At 31.4% G+C, this 24,929-nt stretch overlaps 1 protein-coding gene across 1 annotated transcript; it reads right to left on the bottom strand.

Annotated features, from left to right (window-relative positions):
- Nucleotides 1-9,654: 9,654 nt before the first annotated feature.
- Nucleotides 9,655-22,602, bottom strand: LOC132749208 (heat shock 70 kDa protein 12B-like). Its single transcript, XM_060738925.1, has 5 exons — nucleotides 22,482-22,602; nucleotides 14,263-14,589; nucleotides 12,136-12,354; nucleotides 11,561-11,717; nucleotides 9,655-11,405 (listed from the first exon to the last, which is right to left on the bottom strand). The coding sequence occupies exons 2-5, from the start codon at nucleotides 14,581-14,583 to the stop codon at nucleotides 10,363-10,365; spliced, it is 1,740 nt and encodes a 579-aa protein (XP_060594908.1). The 5' UTR covers nucleotides 14,584-14,589; nucleotides 22,482-22,602; the 3' UTR covers nucleotides 9,655-10,362.
- Between the last annotated feature and the right edge of the window lie 2,327 nt (nucleotides 22,603-24,929).

The raw sequence follows: 24,929 nt of genomic DNA on the forward strand, positions 1-24,929 counted from the left end.
GGCGAAGTTCTCCCCAGGAATAGGGTTTTCTAATGGGGGGGGCTTTATTACCACATGGAGTTTGGCGTTGTGAGTATAAATATTACTTTCACTCATATTCCCTTGTAACCTCTCAGAAGTGACTTCAATGCTGTTATATTTTTCTGGTCATTCGGAATCATTCATTTCAGCACTTCTAAGTGTTGAAAATGGGGTACCGCTCAAGCAGGTGCTAGGGGCGTGAGGGATGTTGCACAGTTTCATTATGATCCTCAAACTGAGTCTGCAATTTTCATGTAATTTTGCTGGTTTTGTTGTTACGAAGGATCACTTTTATTCTAGATATATATTTGCTCTACTCCATCCGCTACAGCTTATGCTGGAAACTTCAGGAGAACAGAAGAAGAATTATCAATGCTTAGAAAATAAACATCTGTGATCTTAATAATCCATGGATTGTTTTCACGCTCATGAATCAAGATGATGCGAGTCTCAATAAATAGCTCATCAAGAATAAATTGATGCTAAGAACAATTCCAAAATGATAATGATGATAGTAGAGTGTCTTCTGTATGTACTGAAACTATGCGAGTGAATCAGTGGGCTAAGAGAATGTCGGGAACTACATTACGATGTAATAAAGATTACCATCAGGACATACTCTTTCTTTGAAGCGTCGAAAGTATGTATTCGGGACATCTTTATGTTCATAAAATGTTACCTTGACGGTTTGTCTTCAAGCCAAACTGCAATATTTTCTGGAGTTAACTACAAATCAATAGCAGTAGATTGGGTTTCGTTTATTAGTGACCATTTAAAGGCGCATTTTTCCATAGAAATATGAAAGAACACACATTCAGCAGGGAAGTTGAAATAAACGAATCCGTATTCGGTCGCATGGTAAAATTTCAAAGAGGAAATCGCAACAAAGGATTGAATGTGATATAATTATTTAATTACCAATTACTAATTAATAAGTTTATATACGATATTACAGGTGCAGTAATGGATTTTAACTAATAAATTTCAACGTAAAAATATATGTTGCAGGTAAGGATACTTTAGATTGTTTAAATTTGATTGATGGTGATATTATGTGAAAAGTCAAAATAGTTATTGTTTTGGAGTTACATTGATGCATGCATATTTATATTACTTTTCCCGCTATTTTACATGATTCTTTTTAGATAAACATAATATTCTTCCAATTTTTTTTTTTAGGAACATTGTTATTTTTCATTTTTCTAAAAATCCCTGAGCGTACCTTCAACAATTTAGGCATTAACATTTTTAACCTATTATATCAGGTATGGATGTATGGTTTGGTGGAAAGAAGCTCCAACAGTATAATGTTGTACCCCCTGTGGAAAACATGTCAAATAATGTTCATTTCATACCCATTATTGAGCGGCATGTACAGTGACAGAAGGACAGCTTATTTGTTTGGTGCCTTCTGGGTGCCCTACTTGGGTGTGTCGGGAGGCTGCGTCCTGTGAACGTTGCCTTTGCCTTGTTGATCTTTATTCTGGTTTTTTTATTGTCATTTGAATGAAATAGGAAACAAGAATTTGTCCGTATTCCATAAATATGCAATTCTGAGATAATACAAGAATGTTGAAATAGAACTACTTACTGTCCAAACCAACAGAATTAAGGGTGCTTAGAAGTATGCTAAGAAATATTTTCGCAAAATGTCTGGTACACAAGCCACACAAAGGGACGGGCATCTAGCTGAGGTGATGTGGAGGTCCGAGGTGAAGGGAAATAGGTACTAAAAACTGTTTGATATGAGGTCAGTCTACACATTGGAAGGGTCACCGGATTACAAGTATAGCACTGGAACAGTAGTCGGTAACCTTAGTGGTTGGAGCTTACCGCCGGAGTTGATGAAACAAGCTCTGCAGGGGGGACATGAGGCAGGAGTGATTGCTGTTGAAGAAGACACTGTGTCTGTACCATAACGCTTCTTAAAAATAAAAGAAACGGAATCAAACCGACAATTATTTTGTCCAAAGGGATTTGTAAGCCAAATCCTAGGAAGATCCGATCGACAGCACAGAAGGCCATGAACCCATACACTAAAAGTGATAATTCAGTGTGGCCGTCATCAGACGACGATTTTCAATAGACTGCAAACTATGGTTATTTAAATAGATAAAACATTTCTTACAAATTCTTTGACCATAAATGTCATTAGTGTAAAATGAATAGAAGAAAGAGAAATAAAATTCCAAGAGAAAGTCCAAATCGGTAAAATTGAAAATGCTGCAGGCTCGGTTTGATTGAGCTACTGTCCAAGCTTCCTAGCATATAATGGTTGAACACATAACATGTTTGATAACCATGATTTAAGTTATATCCGAAAGATATTTTTAAGTTGTTATAATTGAGTTGAGTCATTTTGTTTTCACTCTGTCTTTATAACAAGTTTCATTTTTAATTTCATTTGAATAAAACTAAGCACATATGTAGTCAAAACCTGGGATGGATTATGTTTCATTTTGATGATATTTTAGAAGTAATAAACTTTGTTTTAAATTCAACAACATTATTCAATGTGTCATTTATTATCTATAAAGGGCGTATCATGTTTTATAAATTTGCCACCCACACTTTATAATTTATTTTTTATGATGTAAGACATGCCGCAAAATGACATTTGATATTTTGAAGTACAATTTGATTGATACTATATTTTAAAGATAAACGATTACGTTTATACACGACGCCTTCCTATTTAAGTAATGTGATTTTAGCTTTTGACGTGGTTATAATTATTAGATCTTTATAAATGTAACCAGTTCAATTTTGTTTTGTTTTGTATTTATATTAGTTACTTAAAACTTTTATTGATTGAAATATTTAGCCAGTGAAACTGATTCTTGTTATTATTATTCTTTTATTATTATTTCTTTTTAACGTATTTTATTTACATGATAACAAAATTATTCACCGTTCTACACTAAATGTACTTGTTGCGTTAAACTATACATTTGTTGTATAAAATTATACAAAATCACTTACTGAATTATCGCTTTTAGTATAAGGGCATTGAGTTGCAATAAAGTATTCAAATACTATAATTATATAATAAGCTTTTTTTCTATATCCCTCGAATTGCTATGCAAACAACTGACAAATACAATAATCTATCAAACCTATTTATGTACACACAAAAGAGAGAAAACTTATCATAAGCTATCTTATTAGCCACACAAATAAGTACATTAAGCAACAAATAACCTTTTCACATCCTCTTTGCATTCCCTTTTCTAAATAATTTGATACGTACTAAAGGGCCTTAAAGTGACATTATGTTCAATATTTCATTGTCAAGTTTAACTGAATTGACTATATATTTCAAAAGATTGACTGCTTTATGATGATTGACCAACACTTGATATTTGTAAATGTTGCGGATAAAACATAAATCTACCTTACCTAACTCTTTTAAAAAAATATAACGTTATGGATACATTCAGAACCATATTTTTTTAAATATTCATTGGTCACATGATTTATAAGATTAGTTTTGCATAGTAAAATATAACAATGAACATGATTAAGGCAAATGAAAAGCTTTTTATTTTATTTGTGCACTCACCATTTACTCAAATTATTTGCCTAGAGCATATTTTCCATTTTCTCCTTTTTATTTTTCTTCTGAAAAAGTCTGAAAAAAACTACATTTCCCACTTGATCCGGATAATGTATTAAATTGCATTTTCTTTGTGTATAGATGTGATAGAATACAATATGTTTTAAAATTAACAAATAAAACTATCAAATTATACTTTATAATGTTTATCAACCTACAAAATATTTGAACGTTAAAATATATAATCATGATTATTGCATTTGTTTATTACCTCTCTGGCGTGGGTTCGATCCCCGGGAGATGCTTTGGTAGTTTAGCGCGGAGGAAGGTAGTCTAGTACTGGTGTAACTCTCCAGGAACGATGGTTATGAAACTACCCGCCTATATGACTGAAATCCTGTTGGGAAAAGGCGTAAAATGAAACAAAGAAACAAACAAACAAATAATACCAAAAAACATAAATTGAAACAAGTAATTTAAACAATAAGCAAAATTACCTTTCAGTTCATAAAGAAATCGATGGAGAGATAATTTCATAAATTTTAATTATTTAATACGAGTAGTTGATGTTAAAATATCCACACACAAAATGTCAGATAAAGTTTTAACTGAATTTTGACTGTTTTTAGATTTAGATATATTTACCCTTTCTTTTAGCTGTAATGCCTATCGGGTGCTAATCGGCTTTGGTTGTCCTTTTCAACTTATTTAATATCTTGCGTAAAAATTGAGTTTCTTTATGTCAAAGATAATATTTCATTTCTGTAGAGTTATTTTAATATGTCGAATTTAGTACATAATTATTTGTCTAATCGTATAAGAATCAGTTTGTTGATAACGTGTGCATATGGATTGGAAATAGAATATCATAAAAGTATTCATGCTTTGTATTCATTATGCGACTTTCTTTTACTTACTGAACCTAAATTAAATCACGTATGACAACTTCTCAATCTTTACGTCAATGATAAAGTGTTTCCGTAACATGACGGGACACAACAATTGCAACGCATGCAAAACAAAATATTTGCATCGACAAATGAATAAAACAATGCTATGATATGCGCATTATTGGTTACAAACTGATAAAAGTCGTAGTAAAACAAAAATAATATGCATAACTGTCAGATAAGTTATTCCTTTCTTGCTTTGTAAGCATTTCTTAGATTTACATTTCACAATGATTGACATTATTTTGGATTACTTCAGAGGGATATATATAACTATAAAATGCATTTGTATGCTTTGTTTGATTAAAGCATCTGTAAATAACAAATGACATGTGAGGTCACTACAGATTTGTTAAGTTTGATTTTGGTACAAAGAAGTAAATGGTCGCTTTCGTGCTAGTTTATGACACTTGTATAAATGTTTATATGAATGTTTAAAATTAAGTGTCATGATAAAATGTTAATAAAATTATTTTAGAGAAATCATGCCCTCGCAAATGACCCTTATATATAAAATGGTTTGCATTTTTACAAAACAAATAATACGAAAACATGAGTGTTAACCCATTAATGGGTTAGAATTATGATTAAAAGGTCAAGTTATTTGATACCTTGAGGTATTTATTTTACGTTAAAACAATAATCTTGTTTCCGATTAACATCCTGTCAGACGTAAATTAAACTTATAGAGAAAAGCAGAATCTCTTAAGATCGGTTCAAACGATTCCCGGAAATTTTGTGCATAAAAATACAAAAGACACATCATTAAAAACTTCGATCTCTAGAAGTTATCTTCTGTTTCCTTCAAATAATTGAAGTCATATAATACATATTATATAAATGAAGCACATATAAATTTGTAAATGATTATGTCAGTGTAAGGTACCATTACCGAAACAAGACAGTTTGATTAAGAAACATTTGTAACAGTGTTTCCTAGATCTAAGCATCATATATTATGTCAATTTGTTTACGAATTTTATGTCAATAGAAGTAAAAAGTACTTTTAACAAATTTGAAACGAATTGAAGTAACTAGAAATTTCCCAATTTTTTTTTTTTTTCGATATTTCCATGTCACAGATCCCAGCCGTATACATGAGGAGAGAATGAATTGAAAAGAAAATGTTGAGTTTAAATCAAATAATTATGTTTTGTTTGTGGTGACGTCTTCGAAACAATTAGACAGAAAATTTGCATGCGTAAATATGGCTTTTTTACAATCGCTGACCTAAAATTTCCTTTTGTATTCAGAACTATACAAGTAAAAACACGTTTATTCCGGCCGAGAATCTCTTTAAAAATACGTGTTGTTCTCGAATCGTCATATATCAAAATGTATTCAACTTCATGTTTAAACTCACTGCTGCCACGAATTCAACAACATGGTGACGGTTCTTTTGTGTGATCAAAACTACAAGGAAGTACAAGCCCAGTTCGTTGACATACTTTCGTAATATAATATCTGTAAACGATTTACTTTGTATATTGGAAAACGATTAAATGTAAAATATGATAAAGCAGATACCACTAATGTCTTAAGTCTACCACTGTATAGTCGTATGAAGTTAAATATTCATTATTATTACCCCTATGTTCATTTCCCATAGGTCTCGTGGAGTTATTCTTACTGTTAATGCAAGTGTTTACATTAATATAACTATTAATATAACTATTAACTTAATTTACATATTGAAATAAACAGTTTGACAAATAAAAAAAAATAATTATATGTAACTTTAAATAAATTATTTAATTGATTAATTAATTTTACATTTTAATTTAATGAATTAATTAATCCATTAATAATTTGTTTGATAACACAACCGAAACATTTTTAAATCAAGCTATAAAGTTTTGTGAGAACATTAGGCATTTATTTCACATCGAATAATGAATCGTGATTTCGGTAAACAATGTGGCACATACACATCAAATTCCCGATGTATTGAAGGCAATTCAAATTAATAAAACGTCCCACAACATGTTATTAAGGAGCCATTTGCCCTTTTTATAAAACAAAATATGTATTCAAGATTTAAGGCGAATAAATAAACTATATGTTTTTGGTAAACATTATAAAAAATCTTAATTTATATAACTTGTTTATTTACAGTTAGTGATTTTTTACTTTTAAACGTAAATTGTGCCTGCATTGATTTATGTTTTATCATTTTTTGCATGTTTTGCACAACATTCTACAGAGAGAATGTTGTATAGTATAACATGATATCGTATTTTGAGGAAATAAAACTTCGGTAAACATTTTATAAATCATGAAGAAAATGAAGAAAAAGTAATTATTTGTATCACAAAAATAAGGTATCTGGTTTGTGTCATTATTATGTAAACTATAGCGTGTATTTGTAATACCAGGTTATAATGCTGTCATGAGTTATGATATATTTATAATAGATGTTAGGGGACACCATTAGATTTGTATTTTTTACCGAATCAATTTACAAAATCTATAAATCTATAAAGTCAATAAGCGTGTAAAAATTCGTTTTTCTTCAAATAGTCATATATCAAAATGTAAAAACTTCATCGCAAAACTGGCGACAGTTTGAAAAGATTAGTATTATAATTAAAGATACATTACTTTTCCGAAACATATGCTAACAAAATGAATAAAGACATATTTTCACCTATAATTGTAACAGTTGTGCATAATATGAAATAAGCTGTGACATTAAAATGGTGGTGTCTTTTTCTTTGTGCGCTCAAAACTACAAGGAAGTTCAAGGCCAGTTTGTCTACAGATTTTCGATAAACTTAATATTTGTAAACGATTTACTTTGAAAAATGATCGGAAAATGCTTTAATGTATAAAAGCATAAAACACATATCTCAGATATACATTTTGCATGTTTAGCCCTGTGCAATATGAACACGTCGATTATACCTCTTTGAACTACTTTGCCACTTTGTATAATTAATGAAAGCATAATTACCTAATCTAGATAGCAGTATCAACCTTTAAATGAATTACAATTTATACTTGTGCAACTTTGCATTTGTATAAAAAATGATCATTAATTTTAGAACTTACATTACCATATAGTCCCTAATCATATATGCACGGCATATGACTCTTGCTATTTGACACCTTTAGGTATTTATTCTACGTTAAAATAAGTTGCTAACGATTACGCAGAGGAGAGGATCATGACAAAAGCTCCACTGTTTTCATTCCGAAAAGTTGAGCTCAAAAAGCGGCATTACGAGGACAAACATATTTTTTTCAGATTTTTAAAAAAAATGTTGATACTATACAAAACACTTCAAAAGTAGTTTAAAGTCATAAAAAAGTGTCATAAACCAGGTAATTGCATATCAAGAGAAATGATTATGGCAGTTTACGTGATTACTTAATGAGATGCAGTTTTTTATAGCGCCTCTGTCTGCAATTCAAAATCAATAAACAAGTGATAACATTTTGAAAAAATATACATCCGTTCACACTTAAAATATACTAGTACTACAAAGGGCAAGTACTGCTCACTTTTTTGAGCATTCTTTCTTGCAGAAACAAAAAACTGCACAAAGCGGTAGTGATTGTATGAAAATGTATTGAAAAGTATGCATCATTTATTCTCTCATGTTTTCTTCATTATGTATAGTTCTCAATGCCGTTACTCCCTCAATATATCTTCATTCTTTATTAAATGATTTACTATAATAATTTATTTCAAAAAAAGAGATATATAAAAAGATATGTTAATTGAATTTCCGGAAGGTATTTAATATGACGAATTTTTAATATTCTATCTAAGGAAACTTGACACGTGATTAAAACTTAGCTTGCATCATGTATTAGTGTGCTTTTTGGCTTCCTTTTATTTGTCTGTTAAATATAAAGTGAAAATTTATTTCTGAAAGTATTATTAGGAAATTCGAATTTGTTTTATTCAATTATCCAACATTATCTCTGCTTGCACAAGAAAAATATTTTAATATAATAAGTCATTGAGTAACAATAATGCCGGAATAAAAACAAGATAATAATGTAAATTTCAAACAACTTGTTAAGAGTTTGTTTGTTTGGATTTTTACGGCCCGTCAACACATAACTGGCCATATCGTGCCGAATGCTATAATAGGCTAAACATGTTATACATGTACAATGTTTTGTAAATGACAATAAGAATGAGTCAATTAAATCATAGAGTACAAGTTTATCTCTTTCAAATAATCAATGATGCTTTTTGATGGAATTGTATTAAAGAGTTCTTTGAGTGAGTTTACATGATAAAATCTAGTACGGGCCTGTGAAAAATCATGACATTCAAGAAGAAAATGTTTGACAGTAAAATTCTCATTACAAACTTCACAGACAGGGGCATTGTCATTCGTGAGGAGATAAGAGTGGGTAATTTTAGTGTGTCCAATTCGGCATCGGAGATGAACTATTTGATCATGGCGGTTTGACAGAGATAGAGATGGTGACACACCAAGAAATGGATTTATATCATTTAGTTTATTAAAACGGCATTTTCCCAATTTACTCTCCATTCCGATGATATGAGTTTGCTTATAGTCTAAAATCACAAGCAGGTAACAATAAGTCAGTTTGTTGAAAAATTAATGATTGTTTAACTAAAGCATCTACTTTTTCATTTCCTCGTATACCTACCTACACGACTTGGAATCCAATATAATTTAACATATTTTGTTTTAAGTACATCATGAAATCGTAAAAGAAGTTTCCGAATCATGATATTGTCATTGAGATATTGAAAATTTTAATCTTTTAATGGAGACAGAAAGCGAGTCAGAAAATATCACAAATTTATCATTGGTATGTTGTTCTATGTATGACAATGCTAAAAGTAATTATTTGCTTTATCTCTTAGTCCTGTAGCATAACAGAATAAGAGAGCATCATCAAAACTGGTGGCACAAAATCAAATTTTCGTTCAAACTTTAACTTATTTACATCATTTTACCTCTTTTATTGATCATTGAAAAAATTATATATTGTACATGTATAAATAAACATAGTACAGCGAGTAAAAGATATTTTAAAGTACCGTAAATTTACTTAAATGCAATGTAAAGGGAGATAATGTTTGTCATTCTGTTCATATTATCATAAGGTTTTGCATTTTTTAAAAGGCATCTCACTTTTAATTCAAACATTTGAAAACGTAGGTTCGTAATTACAACATTTATTTGTAGTTTTAGTCAGAACTAATACATAGCAAAATTAAAGTGTCGCATTTTGAAAAGAATAAAATAAATTTATCAATAAATCAATAATATAGAGAAAAAGGGAAGCTTTTAAGAACACCTAAGACGACAAAATTGAAAATGTTGTAGGCTTAGTTTAGTACCAAATATTTTACATGTTTATAGAATGTTTATAACGGTCAATGTATAATAGATTTTTACAAGTTAAAAAACAAAGTAAATAATTCGATGTGAAATTATCAAACAGTTACACAACAACGTACTTAAATCTTTGTTTCGAGATTTGAGATGTAATTTCCCCAACAAAACGCCACAATAAGCATCCAGGAAAGAATTAAGGATAAAAATTTACAATTTATTCAGGGTGTCTTTTAAGTATGTATTATTTCAATAAAAAAGTCTAAACGATCAGTACATGTCCATTTTACAGATAAAAAATATGTAAACTTGACTGATACAATGATTTTATACCAAACAATCAGTCAAAAATTAAGAATATGTGATTATTGTACATTTCAATTATGACAAGTTAATCAAGGGTAGACTAGAATTTGAACACTACCAATGATTTAATTTTAAATACGAATGTTTTCCAATTGGGATCGGAGTGGGTGTCAGCATAACAGAATGGGCTTATAGTGCATTAAAGATCAATGTTAAGTTCATGTGTATCCCCACGAGCTAAGTGTTTGGATTTAAACCTTAATTCTGTGCCTCCAAATATGTAAATTTCCTCGACGGCATTGTCCTCGGCCTTTAATGTACATTCCATCGGAACCATAATGTCTCCAATTACTTGACATCCTTTATCTGTTGTGAAAATCGGGTCTCGTTCAGTTGATTTGAAAAATTTAATGGAAACTTGTGCTTGAAAGTGATTTACTGCTCGTCCTTTTCTTGACACTTCATGTCCGTCCTTAATCTCTTGTCCGATCTCAACTGCTTTCCAAAATAAATCTTTGCAAACTTTACCTGCATCAGTATCAATCATTTTGTCCCTGGGATGCTTTGTAGGATCAAATGGGACAGCAATATTTACACCGTATGTATAACGTGCAATTCGAGCGGTAACAACTGACTGATTGTGCCCGAAGAGAACAGCACCTTTTAGGACGGCTAGTCCACATTCAGCTGGTATGATAATTTGCTTGTCAGCAAATTTTGCTCTAAAGCTCTCTTGTATGTAATGGCTTTCAGAAAAACCACCAACAAGTATTATTTTGCTGACGTTTCTCAGTTTCTGCTTTGACAATAGCTTCTCCACATTGTAAATGATCTTTTCAACCGGTTCCTCAAAACAGTTCCCGATAAGTGATGCATAAATCTTCAATTTGTCCTTCTGCCACGTTATATTCCCGTCAAATAGATGCTCAACTTCCGAAATCGATCTATCTCTATTTCGCTCGTAGTGTTCCTTTAAGCTTGAAGGTACTTTGATAATTATCTGCTTGAACGTTAGCTGTATATTTCGTTTCCTTGCTTCGAAATCTCTGTACATGTAAAGTAAATCTTCTAACTCATTTCTTTTGTATTTCTCCCATTCAGACGCACCAAAGATTACTACAAGCAATTCAATGAAGTTTTTGTCAACTTCTATGCCTCCCCATGGACCACCTATTGGTTCATGTATCTCAAGCAAAGTATTGTTTGGTCTTCTTTCGTGAACAGTGATGTCAGCAGTGCCTCCTGGAAATAATAATGACTTTTTGTCTTGATTAAATTTAAATAAATGCAAAAAAAAATGTGCTGATAAGTCGTACAATCAATACCTAGAATATCAATTGCTTATCCTTGCATAACATTTTCTATCAATGATAATTTATCTATAATATTATATTTACCTCCTAAATCAACAATCATATAACGGGTCCCAACAGCTGAAATGCCAAAGGCATCAATTTCATCGCAACGTTGAATTTCTGTTTTTATTCCCTGACACCAAACTGACGCCGCTTCGGATTCAAGAGCTATAACCAGCTGTTTATTTGGAATCCCAGCCTGAAGTTCAACAATGCCATGTTATAAAAACATGCCGCATCCAATACGTCCCAATATGCATTAAAATTAATTAGTCAATATTTTATAATTGCTTATATTAATTATACCAACAGCGGGTAGACAAATGATTTGAGGTAAACAATTCTAATTGCCCGGCTACAGACGCCTTTTTCATTACACCCATTTATGAATTTGACAGCAAAGCCATATAATCCGTGATGGCAGAAACAGTTATGATGTAAGTCACATTTAGTTTTTTTTCAAACCTGGTACTATATTCCAAATCGTTGCCGCAAACTGATGATGAAGGATTATCTTAATTTTGAAACTATCGACATAAAAACGACATTTCCCAATGAATGCTTTTAAGACGCTACCTCAACCGTCAGGAAATAACGTTTTCAAAGTAAAGAAGTACCTCGACAGCTGCTTCTCGCATAAATCTTTTAGCCATAGCATCCCAAATAGCTGGAACAGTTAAGACGTAAGTCACATCAGTGTCTTCTAAACTGGGTACTCTGTTCCGAACCGTTGCCGTAAAGTTGTCCTTCAGAAACTTTATAGCATTCGCAAATACCACTAGTGCTGGCATTTTTTTTCCTGATATGTCCTCGATTGTAGTATATCGATTCAATTTCTGTTATGTTTAAATAGAAAAGTTAACATGAGTAATATGTCCTTCATTTTATAATTTCTTTCTTTGGAGTTTAAAGGCCAATTATGTCCTTGGAATGCTTTTTTTATTCCTCAAATTTTATTTTGGACATTGTATCAGGGAGATCAGTGTCCTTATCAAAAGTACTGTTACACATGGCAGTATTCAACTAGAAAATCTGAGAGTATGACTGACAATGTCCGAAATGATTCATTAGTGTCATGAGTTCAGCACTTCTTGTATTATGCCGAGTTGCATTTCAATAAAGTTTTAATAAAAATGCTCACTCTAAAACATTTGATTTTAAGGGGGAAGCCCACAATTATGCTGTCTGCTTTTCCCCTAAAACAAGTATGCATCATATCTTTTTAAAATTGAAATAATATTAAAATAGTATATTCAAGAGCAGACTATTTAGATATCTACCTAGCGTAGAGTTAGTTTCACTTAGCATATCATATAAACTTAATAAATGCATGAACTTTTTATAAATGGACACAAACACTTTCAATATCGTTATGAATTGGTGGATAATTGATTTTCTTTAATTAAAAATTGTAAAATTTGTTGCTGTGTTATCTTCTCTGTTGCGTTTAGCTCGTAACAATTTATACATATGTGTGTTTTTGTGTGTGTGTGTGTGTATGTGTGCGCGCACGCGCGCGCGCGTGCGTGTGTGTCAGCCAAAGTTATAATATGTTCATTGATGAGACGTAATTCAATCAATCAATTATTTTGCACAGATAATCTCACTGACATTGTGGCAACATTCAATTTTAAGAGTCAGTGAGACACACTTTTTACATGTCACATATTAAAAACCCCAGAAAACTTATATTATCGTTCAAAACAAATTGATCTGCAGTTCTGACCAAATAAGTCTAGACTATGCTTTTCATTTACAAACGACATTTTTACAGCACATTATGTAAACATTGAGAACATTACATTAAAAAACAACAAACACACACTTTGAATTCATGCATATTAACAAATGAAGTTCATCAATTCAGCAATGTTCGTGTATTTTCCATATCCAAAACATTGACGTGTACTCACGCCGTTTATATGTAATTTTAGATATTAAATTCATTAAAAAATATTTGAAATAAATAAATTATCACGAAATTATAAAATTTTAATTTGTTTTTGTAAGCAACCGTTCAATGAGTTAGCATAGGAAACAACACCAATGATCATTTTTTTTTGTCTTTTTTTCCCTCAACGACTATGTGCTCACGAGATATTGTTGAATTTTCTTAAGCTCGCATAATTATCCTTCAAAGTGACAAGAGGATTTGCTCGTATTTTATATATAAAGCTTGAAATCAGTGTCCGAATTTAACAGATTGACATCTTTATAATAATTGGGATAGGACATCGTATTTTTATGAAATATAAAGGTTTTACCGTTTGACTTAATATACAGACATAATCCCTTTTATGTATCTCCTATTTATAAAAGTACTAATTCCTCCAGCAATTGTCTTTATTTATCCATTTTCAGTTGAAAATCGGCGATTTTTCGCGTTTTGCTCGCTAACAAACGGACGAGGAGTGTACGCTGTGATTGCGGATAATGAAAATGTACAACATCGTTCACGCCCCTAGCACTAGCTGGAGCGGTACTCAAGGAAAGACCATCAAAATATTTTGATTCAGAACAATTTATAGCTTCTTTATACAAAATAAATGTTATGCTACAGTAGTGTATCTGTTTTACTACGTTTATAAAGCATAGTTTATATTTAATTTATATGGGTGCGTGCAGAGATCGATTTATTCATTGTTCTTTCCCATATATATAAAATCTATGTGATATAATACTTTGAAGTGATTCATCATTCCAAGGATGAGATATAAGTGTCATGAGTTCACAAGAAATCTTACCTGATCGTTTAACAGAGCCATTTTGAATCTTCGGAAATAGTACCAGCCTTGGTGCTCATTTTCCCCAGCTAGGCGTACAAACTCTGTTTCTGCTTCATATCCAAAATGTTTGAACTCTTTTTCTGGTGTAAAAAGGAGACACGATGACGTCTTTAGAGATGCAAATGACCCTTCGTCAGCAAACCATGCCTGATTTGCATAGACCTTGTCAGGGTCATTTAGTGTAGAATATGCCCAGCCGCTGTATGTTGTCCCTATATCAATTGCGGTTACAATTAACCGTTGCTTCAGTTTAGTAGTCTTTGGTGAATCAGTTGCCATTTGTGCCTGATGAAAATTGAAAGTTGTTTGCTTAATTTGACAATAAGTGGACATGTGCATTTACAATATAATTACTTGCATATCAAACATTGGCTGTTGACATTGGTGCTAGCAAAACCTCCATGTAAGACAAGTCGCGTGTTTTAAATGACTCCATTCAAACGCGTCTTTAATGAATTAATTGCGTTCTTAGGATGACGGCATTGTGCCGTTATGAATATTATTAAAAAAATTGCTAAATGAAAATATCAGTTTCGTAATTTATTTTCGTAATATCATTAATTTGTAATATGCATGCAAACGTATCAAACATCGGCTGTCGTCATGGATAGGAATATCTAGCTCTCGGGTTATTGTGTTAACATTTACCCCCGAGGTAGATATTCTGGTCTCTACTGACAGACAGTATAAGATTCTTTTAGTCTACCATAAGCAAGTTTTGTTTATAATCAAATACAAGTATAAATGTTGCTGCAACGCAGCAATTGAGAAGCTCAATTTTTGATAATTGAAAATTTTGCAGGCTCGGTTTGATTGAGCCTGTTCGTGGACGGTACAAACTTTCATTGACTTTACTTTTCAAAATGTCCTTTGCATGTTTCGCGGCAAATGGTATATCATGATATAACAAGAAAAGCATTGATGCAAAGCATCCAATGGCATCCAAGCAAGGAATAGAGCAAATTACTCTATCTCAATCCATTAAGAAGTTGCAGCACTTTGAAATCAGTTTAGATGGAAAAAAACAATGCAAAATAGTGATTTTAGGCAATTTTGAGAGGTCCCCCGTTGCTATGGTAACAGGAAATTTAAGATCGAGCATGCTGTTACAGAGGCTATGGTCCAGTTAAAATTTGTGCCACGTTTCATCGGTATTGAAGAATTTTTCATAGTTTCATTGTAGTTTGAACTTTAACGGGAGGCTTTTTAATGCAAATTACCCAGAAATTTATTTAAACACGTTTTCGCTGAAAACGTCTTTCATTTAGAACTCTATGCTTGTATAGATTAAGTCCCAGTGAAACCATGATAAGTAAAACAATTAAAATAAAATTATGCTTCATAATTATATACTAGCAAGAGTCTAAAAGCAAATTAAACACTTAAACTACAACTCAACTCAAAGAACCCCGACAAAAATATCAGCGTATATACCCTTTTGTTTGCGTTATGTGCAAAAGGGGACTGGCGTGCGACCCACTTGCGGAAACCAGTCTGAACGACTCCTTGTGCGACCTGAATACTGCGCGCCTTAATTAACAATGTTAAAAATGGTGCAAGAGTGGTTCATGTATACAGCCTATTGTGCAATACAGACATAAGTTCAAAAACACAAACAAATACACGTTAAAGGGATTCCACTGAGGTTTAAAAGCCTTAAAACATAACATTTGAATTTCTTACATAAATGAGGTGAGGCAATTTAAACAGAAATATATGCAAAGACAGTTAAGAAATATACATTGAAATAAATTAAAAATCGTACTTTTATGCCCTTTTTAGCCCGATTTGAGTGAAAAGCGTTTTAACACTTTTCAATTTGGGTCATTTTTTAAAATTTGAATAATTATTCTAGAAAAACCAAGTGCGCAATTGATCTGAAATTTTGCACAAAGATTAGTGGTCTAAACCTACATCAAAAGGTACATTTATCTGGAAAAAATATTTTCAGTCCCATCATGCCATAAAACCTCAATGGAGCCCCTTAAGCATTTATTCAACTTTAAAATTCGCAGTAAATATTCAGATAATAATAATATAAATAATAATAATGATAATAAAAACAATAGTAATAATAATAATAATAATAATAATAATAATAATGTACACAATCAAACATGAATTGTTGAAAAAGCTGTGGGTCCGAAGCATATTGATAAATGCTTTGTTTCCAGCCCCACTATAAAACCCAATCAACGTTGAATTTGTTTTTTATCTGACCTTTGGACTTCTTCCGTAGTCATTCGTCGCTAAAGAAGTTATTCAAAAAAGGTAAGAATTCAATTTTTAATAAAAAAACTAGTGCAAATTAGTGCAGCATAAACTTGCAAAAAGTAAATATATATTTGTATTATTTATGCTATACAAGATTGATACACTTACATTTGATTAACTATTCTTTAAACTTATTAACAGCAGAAAAAATAATCTGAGAAAATCTCTATTACTATATAGCTCAACATTTCAACTCTATATAGACAAAGCAGTGATGAATTCATTCATAAAGTCTGATATTTTTTGAAGAGCTCACTCGGAAAGCTGATTCTACGCGACCTTCACTGGCTGATCATATCTAATAATAACTGAGCTGTGCCAACGACCTGGACTGTATGAGTAAAGAAAATGTTGGCCTGATATACCATCCTAAAAACAGTACTTCTTTTCAAGTAGCTTTTATAAATGTTTACTGTCAATTTTTTCGAATTCGCTGTTCACAAAACAATGAATAGATTTTCGGAAATTCACAATGTTAAGGTCTTCTAGTTATTTATAGCTTTCGAATTCATGTACAGCAATACTGCTTTCCGGTTTTCATTCACTAATATGACATGCTGCGAATCACCGAAGAGGAAACCAATATATGACTCGAAATATATATGAAATCGAAAGGAGTTCTTGAACACGAATTTATTTTTAGTTTTAAATCGAAGGGATTAATTGTTAAAAACCGGGTCCATGGAAAAAAAAGATAACACAAATAGCTCCGCGCCTGTGGGCGCGGAGCAACAAGCGACCATCAGGTAAATATCTACTTTTTTCCGCCTCTGATTTCTTCATTAAAGCTATATTGGAACCCTGCGGAAATCAAGATGGTAAAGTGTTTCGTATTTTTAGAACTTTGAAATATCCTAAAAAATCTCAAATGTTTCAGGTACATAATATGTATATAATAGTGATACATACTACAGTTCGAGAATTAATTTAAAAGATGTTTCTTAAAGTGTGGGTAACAACTTGGTTATATTCACAAATAGTCATCGCATTTGCCTACACACTGTTTATAAGGCCATTATTAGACACTGAGATTATGTGACACTTGATGATCATAACACCATTTATTTCAGGGTCACTATATTCCCTGTGAATAGATATATTTATGTATAGTATATCCTTACTGAAATACACACTCACATCAAGACATAATAAAGACTAGTACATTGAGATTTTCTAATAAAATGCATATTTCTAACGTTCAAAGAAGGGCCATAATTTACAAAAATAACAATTGCATTTCAGTGCCGGAAGCATTTGATAAAAATCCTTTATTCAAGTGAAATCCACAGCGGTAAGGGGCAAGTGGTTTGAAGTCAACGAATTTAACCTTTCGGCTACGGACGCCTTAAATTTAAATTCATTGATAAAAGTCACCACAACTTAACACATTCAATTTTTAACAATAACTACAGACAAGAAAAAAATCCTTATACACATTCATGCTGAATTTTGTAAAAAGCTAATGAAAAACTAGTCAAAAATCGTTGTTTCTTAATATTGTTACGTAGCAAAACTTAATTTGCATGTTCAGATTTTGATATATTTGATGAATTTGATTTTTTAACTGTACAAAGTCACTATTATCAACAGGTTTTTTCTTAATGCCATTACAACGTAATAAACCACTTGTAAATCATGGCTCTATATTGTATATGGAAAAGTCACCTTAAATGCCCTTAAGTAACAAAAGGTCTCAATTTGAAATAACTTATTAACAGATTTTGATGAAACATGGTGATCGTTGCCTTTATGCCAAAACGAAGGTACAATATGCCTTTGGCTTCAGACGCGCGAAAGGATATTGTTCCTGTGTTGACGTTATTACGTCTGAAACATTCTTTGGCCTCTGTAACCTCACAAGGAACCACTGTTTATACCATAAGCTACTTTTCCCAACATGTACAGTCTGTTCGGGATATCGACACCAGATATCCCGAGGACAAACGGACTAACCTACATTTTGGGCTATAGGCTTTTTTATTATTTTGTGGCATTGTTAACATTAAACAAAAACATAATTAACGTACTGTAACTCGTAAAGCTCGGCATATTTCCGATCGGACTGATAGATTGTTTGTAAGACACCGGGCAATGTCATATTATATTCACCTGCCGATTTCTTATACAGGGGATAATTGTAAACAAGTCAGTGTTGAATCATAAATTGTACACTGGTAACATATTAATCTAATAATAGATTTGAATAAAAGAAGTAAATGAAACAACATTCATACGTTACCATCATTTTATATTATTTGAATTACAACATAGTACTGTACTTACATACACTAATATCCTTTCAATTTTAAATTGAACTTGATCGGAATATACCTGAACTAGGTTAAACACATTTATTTGCTTTTTACGTCCTATTCCGATTGATTTTTATATTACAAATATTATCTAACGAAATGTTCGATAAAACGTCCTTGTGTATAATAGGTTATTTGTGAGCCAATGTTATATATTCTATTATAATTATCCTTTTGAACATTGCATGCTTTAAGGATCATGATCTTTATATAAACTTAATTTTAAATATAATGTTTATAATTTCTGCTAAAAGTATTGTATTTGATATAAAATTTAAAACATACAAATATTTCATTGAACATTCATTCATTATAATACCTAATTTATACCAAATACCCCACACAGTTTTTGATAACTGTATGAAAACTGTGAGGAAGGTAGTCTAGTACTGGTGTTACTCTCCAGGAACGATGGTTAGGAAACAACCCGCCTATATGACTGAAATACGTAAAATAAAACAAACAAACAAACAGTATGATAACTTTAACATGATATTAAAACAGTTGTAAATTGTGTAACGATTGAGGGATTTGAGCTAGTACCCTATAAATACGCAGGCATTTCTCTTCCGTTGTTGGTCACCTGATATGAAATTAGGTGATAAACATGGTTAATATTCACTTGTAATATTTTGTAAATTGAAATAAATTTTAAACAACGCTGCTTAGAATAAGATTTTTTTTATACATTTCTTAAATAAAAAACATGATTTCCTTATGTTTGAGTTTTTGAAGATTTCTTTGACTCATCTGAAGGAGTGTGTCCTAAAATTATTTTAAATTGTTAATTATCATCTTTTCATCTTAATTTATGGCTGATGATTTAAAAGTAATATAGCATAAATATAGTCATGGATTATAACTACATGTACAGTAACCCAACGAATATTCGCGACCGACTAATGTTCGGCTTATAGAAACGCAAATATAAGTTTGCGCGAATATATCTGCTTTAGTTTAATTGATGAAACAGTTCTGTTTAAATTTCTTGTCTTTATGTTGTTGATAAAGAGTTACTAGACCGAATATAAAAATTTTACGGGACCTGATAGAACAAAACTAAAATTAGATATATTGTCGTAAAACATTAAAAATCTCAGATTTATTAAATACATATGTGTATTGCTATCTACAGCAGCGTCATGAAGTTAATAATATGCAATTCGAACCCTTTTATGAGAACAAATTTCCAAGCGCAGTATTGTCTCAGTGTTAATCATGGTCCTTACTTGTATGTTTAGGGGAGGGAACTTGTGTTTTACCACAAGTGGCAGTGCCCCTGGACCCCTGCTACAACCCTGAAAGAATAACTCACTTCTAAGGCTTACTATAAGATACTTAATACAAAACCACCGTTAAAATTGTAAAATAAAAAAATCACTATCAAAATTATAGTTATGAAAGGCGAAAAGCCTACAATATGTTCATTTGCCAAACAATGTGGAACACGGAAAAACGTCGTTTCGGCGGCATTCCGCTCCGTCTTTCATTAACATCAATAAAAATAACTAGAATTACACAGCTTACCTAATTCAAGTCCAACGAATATTAATATTCTATCGAATTTGTTTTCTGTTTCACGGTATTTTTTGACTTGTCTTAGCCATTTTGGATTCTGATACCTGCGTTGCAATACGCTGTCTGATTGGACGAGCCAAATTTGACTTAAATAAGGTAAGCTGTGGAATTCTAGTTCTTTTCATTGATGTTAATGAATGATGCAGCAAAATGCCGCCGGAATACGCCTCAATCGCCGAAACGACGATTTCCCGTGTTCCACGTTGGTTGGCAAATGATCATATAGTAGGCTTTTCACCGTTCTATAACTATAGTTTTGATATTGAAAAAAAAAAGATTTTTTTTAATTGTATCGGTTGTTTTGTATTAAGTATTTTATAGTCAGCCCTAGTAGTGAATTATATTTTTCAGGGTGGTAGCAGTGCTCAAGGGGCATGGTGGTTTGGGGTGTCCAAACACTGATACTGCCACCTGTGTGTTTAACGCGTTTAAATAAGAGTAACTGGTAACTTAATGTTCATATTTAAGGGAACTGTAAAATAAATAAAATGAATAAATAATGAATAACAAAAATAGATAAATGAATGAGTTAATAAAAAGTAATAAATGGATCAATCAATCAATTGATAACACTACCATAACATTCTTAAACACTACAGTAACTAGATTTAACGTTATTTAATAACATTAGGCATTTATTTCGCGTCGAATCAGAATCGTTATTCCGGTAAAAACTCAGGAAATTATACATAAAAGTGTTGTTTATATTAATTACAAACGAAAAGTGTAAGAAAACATAATAAAACATTCCCCAACATGTTTTAAGGGGGCATTTGCTCTCTATATTAAAAATGTATTTAGGATTTAAGGCGATTGTATCCAAATAAATGTTATTATCTATTATAAAAATATTAAGTTATTCAAATTATTTAATTATATCATGTAAAAGTAGAAATGAGCGATATAAATAATTCCAAAAGAACACACAAAACGACAAAATTAAAATGTTGCGACTTGATTTGATTGAGCCTGTTCATGGACGATAATTGAAAGTGGAATTTATATTAAAACACACACACACGCACGCACGCACGCACGCACGCACCAACGCACACGCACACGCACACGCACACGCACACACACACACACACACAAACAAACAACAAGAACAACGTTAATGGTATTTGCATGAATTATATTGCATCAGTCTCGACATGATTTGCCTAACATTCTACTGAGAGAATATTGTTATAGTATAACATTATTCGATATCTCGAGGAAAAGAAAATTCGAAACATTGAAAATTCTATAAATCATAAAGAAAAATTCGTTGTTTGTATGACACAAATGTGGCATTTGGTTTTTGCCATTGGCCCAGTTGTAACCAATTTCATTTAAATGGGTCATTTTACTACCGTAACTATTTTAATGGCACGAATTTAATCTCAATGACATATTTTAGCTTTAATGACCGTGTTTAAATTCTTTTGATGAACTATAGCCTGTATTTGTAATAACAATTTACTATTATTATAATGTTGTAATGCATTGTTATGATTATGTTTTAGAAAATATTTAACAAAATTAATTTTGTCTTTCTTTACCTAATTAATTTTACACAATTTAATGGCGAGTAAGCGTGAGTAAACTCGTCCAATCTTTACACAATAATGAAATACTAACTCAGTAATTATTGTAACAGTTGTGCCTAATATGAAGTTAGACATACATTTAAAATAGTGGTATTTTTTCTTTTTGCGCTCAAAACTACAAGGAAGTACATGATCAGTTTGTCTACAGATATTCAATAAACTTATTTGTATACGATATATTTTGATTATCGGTAAATGATTAAATGTAAACATATCTCATATCTAAACTTTGCATGTTTAACATTGAGCAATATCAATATGTCGATTATACTTCTCCTTGAACTTCTTTGCCTCTTTGTATCTTTTATATAAGCATAATTACATAATCTACAGCGCAATATCAATCTTTAAGTGAATTATATTTTTGTACTTGTTCTACCTATTCTTTCGTATCAAAATTATCATTAATTTAAAAACTTACATAATTATATAGTTCCTTTATCTTATATTCACGGTAAATGACTATAGCTAAAACTACAAGTAAATCTTGCACTAACGAACATAGGTTTCAAATGTTTTGATAAAAAGCGAGATGCCTTTGAAAAAATGCAGTTATATAAACAGAACGACTCACATTACCCCTTGACATTGGATTTCAAAAGCTCCAACACTCGCTATACTATGTTTATTTATATTCGACAATATATAATATTTTCAATGATCAATAAAGGTGGGGAAAAGTTGTAAATAAGTTAAATTTTGAACGAAAATTTGATTTTGTGCCAACAATTTTGATTATGCTCTCTTCTTCTTTTGTGTTACAGAACAAAAGATGAAAATAATTACGCCGTTACTCTCTTAAAACGGTATTTGAAATTATATTATTTTATTGGAAATTACGGGATTTATGGTTGCTTAAAAGACAATATTTAAATATATTTCTTGTGCAAGCAGAGATAATGTTAAAATATTGAATAAATCTATCTCGAATTTCCTAATAATACTTTCAGAAATAAAACACTTACTTTATATTAACATACAAATAAAAGGAAGCCATAAAGCAAGCACGCTAATGCAAAGATAAATTTAATCACGTTTTAAGTTATTTAGATAAAATATTGTAAATTCATCATATTAAATACCTTTCGGAAGTTCAATTTACGTATCTTTTTATATATCTCTTTTGTATTTTTTTGCAAGTTATTTGTAGAATCATTTGTAAACTATTGTAGAAAATCATTTAAAAAAGAATGAAGATATATTAAGTGAGCAACAATATTCAGGAACAAGTTATACATATTGAAAAAACATGAGAGATTGGAATAAATGATAGAGATATACTTTAATCAATCAATTCCGCTTTGGGAAAAGTGTTTCTGACAGTACTTGCTATTTAACAAGAGAAATATCCGTGTCCTCGTAAGGCAGCTTTAAACGATATTCTTTTTCAGGCTCCCTCTTTTGGAGAAAAAAGAAGTGGATCTATTGCCATGACCCTTTCCTTGGCGTTAGCGTCGGCGTTCGTAAAATATTTCTTGAAGGTAAATTTTCTTATAACTAGAACTGTGTCCACAGGACACGGATGCCCCCACTGACAACATATATATGGTATATAGTGAAAAAGTCAACAAAGGGCCATAATTCTGTTAAATTTGGTCGCAGCAACAATTCCTTCCTTTACTTTCATCTACACATTAAGGTTGTTCATCCCTGGAAGTTTAAGCAAAATCTTCCATCCGGTTTAAGAGGAGTTGCGTTCACAAAATTTCTATATGGTATATAGTGAAAAAATCAACAAAGGGCCATAATTCTGTTCAATTTGGTCGCAGCAACAATTACCTTCTTTACTACCATTTACACAATAAAGTTGTTCGTCCCAACAAGTTTAAGCAAAATCTGCCATCCGGTTTAAGAGGAGTTGCGTTCACAAAATTTCTTCATAGTATATAGTGAATAAATCAACAAAGGGCCATAATTCTGTTAATTTAAAATTTGGTCGCAGCGAAAATTCCTTCCTTACTACCATCTACACATTAAGGTTGTTCATCCCTGGAAGTTTAAGCAAAATCTGCCATCCAGTTTAAGAGGAGTTGCGTTCACAAGATTTCGGGTCGTACGGGCGGACAGACGTAGTCCGGACGGACGGACAGACTGACGGACAGACAAGTGCAACGATATATGCACCCCACTTTGTCGGGGCATAATAAAAACTATTCACTTAAGCATTGGTATACATGTTTTTTTGTCATAAAAGGACGGCATTTGAATAGGGTAGATAATCCTGAAATTATACATGCAAAGTTATGTCCCTTTTAAAGTATAAGTCTTGGTGGACATTTTTCTCAGTTATGCTTCTTTTCACTTTAAATTGTATTTCCCTGATTAACTTTTTTTTTAAAGCACATGTCTCAAATCAATATTAAGGATATTCACTAAAACGTTGATGTAAAATGTTTTAAAAGTATGCCCTCTTTACCTTGTTAAATTAAATTCGATATCCAACAGCGAAACAAGAGAAGCGCACAGTCAGGACAGGTCTTGTTTTATCATTTTCTATAGAATGTATATATGAAAGTAACTACTGAAGCAATTTAAATATTAGCATATTATACTTACACATTTTATAAAGACCTTTACTTGGTATATACTTATAATTCAGCACAAACTTAAATGTATAAACAATGATTTTTGCCGATTATTGTGTCCCATTTATTCTTCTGGATATATCAGTGATATTCAGATTTTGTATTGATGGTATCGTATCACTCATAAAATATAAACCATCTTTAGTACAAGTATGTTTGAATGAAACGACATAATATGCAGTTGTAGTCATGCAACAGTTGTTATCGTCTTTACCTCTTTTTTGAGGTATTTGGCCTTAATTTTATTTTGATGACCTTTTTGTGCAATAGCACAATTTTATACT

This window comes from Ruditapes philippinarum, unplaced genomic scaffold, assembly GCF_026571515.1.
Source record: "Ruditapes philippinarum isolate M1 unplaced genomic scaffold, ASM2657151v2 ctg9374_1_1_1_1, whole genome shotgun sequence".
Lineage (NCBI taxonomy): Eukaryota > Metazoa > Mollusca > Bivalvia > Venerida > Veneridae > Ruditapes > Ruditapes philippinarum.

Coding starts and splice junctions, on each gene's coding strand:
- LOC132749208 (XM_060738925.1), bottom strand. CDS start 14,583: ATGGCAACTGATTCACCAAAGACTACTAAACTGAAGCAACGGTTAATT. Junction 12,355..14,262: donor TGGCTCTGTTAAACGATCAG/GTAAGATTTCTT, acceptor TAAACATAACAG/AAATTGAATCGATATACTAC. Junction 11,718..12,135: donor TGCGAGAAGCAGCTGTCGAG/GTACTTCTTTAC, acceptor GTTGAACTTCAG/GCTGGGATTCCAAATAAACA.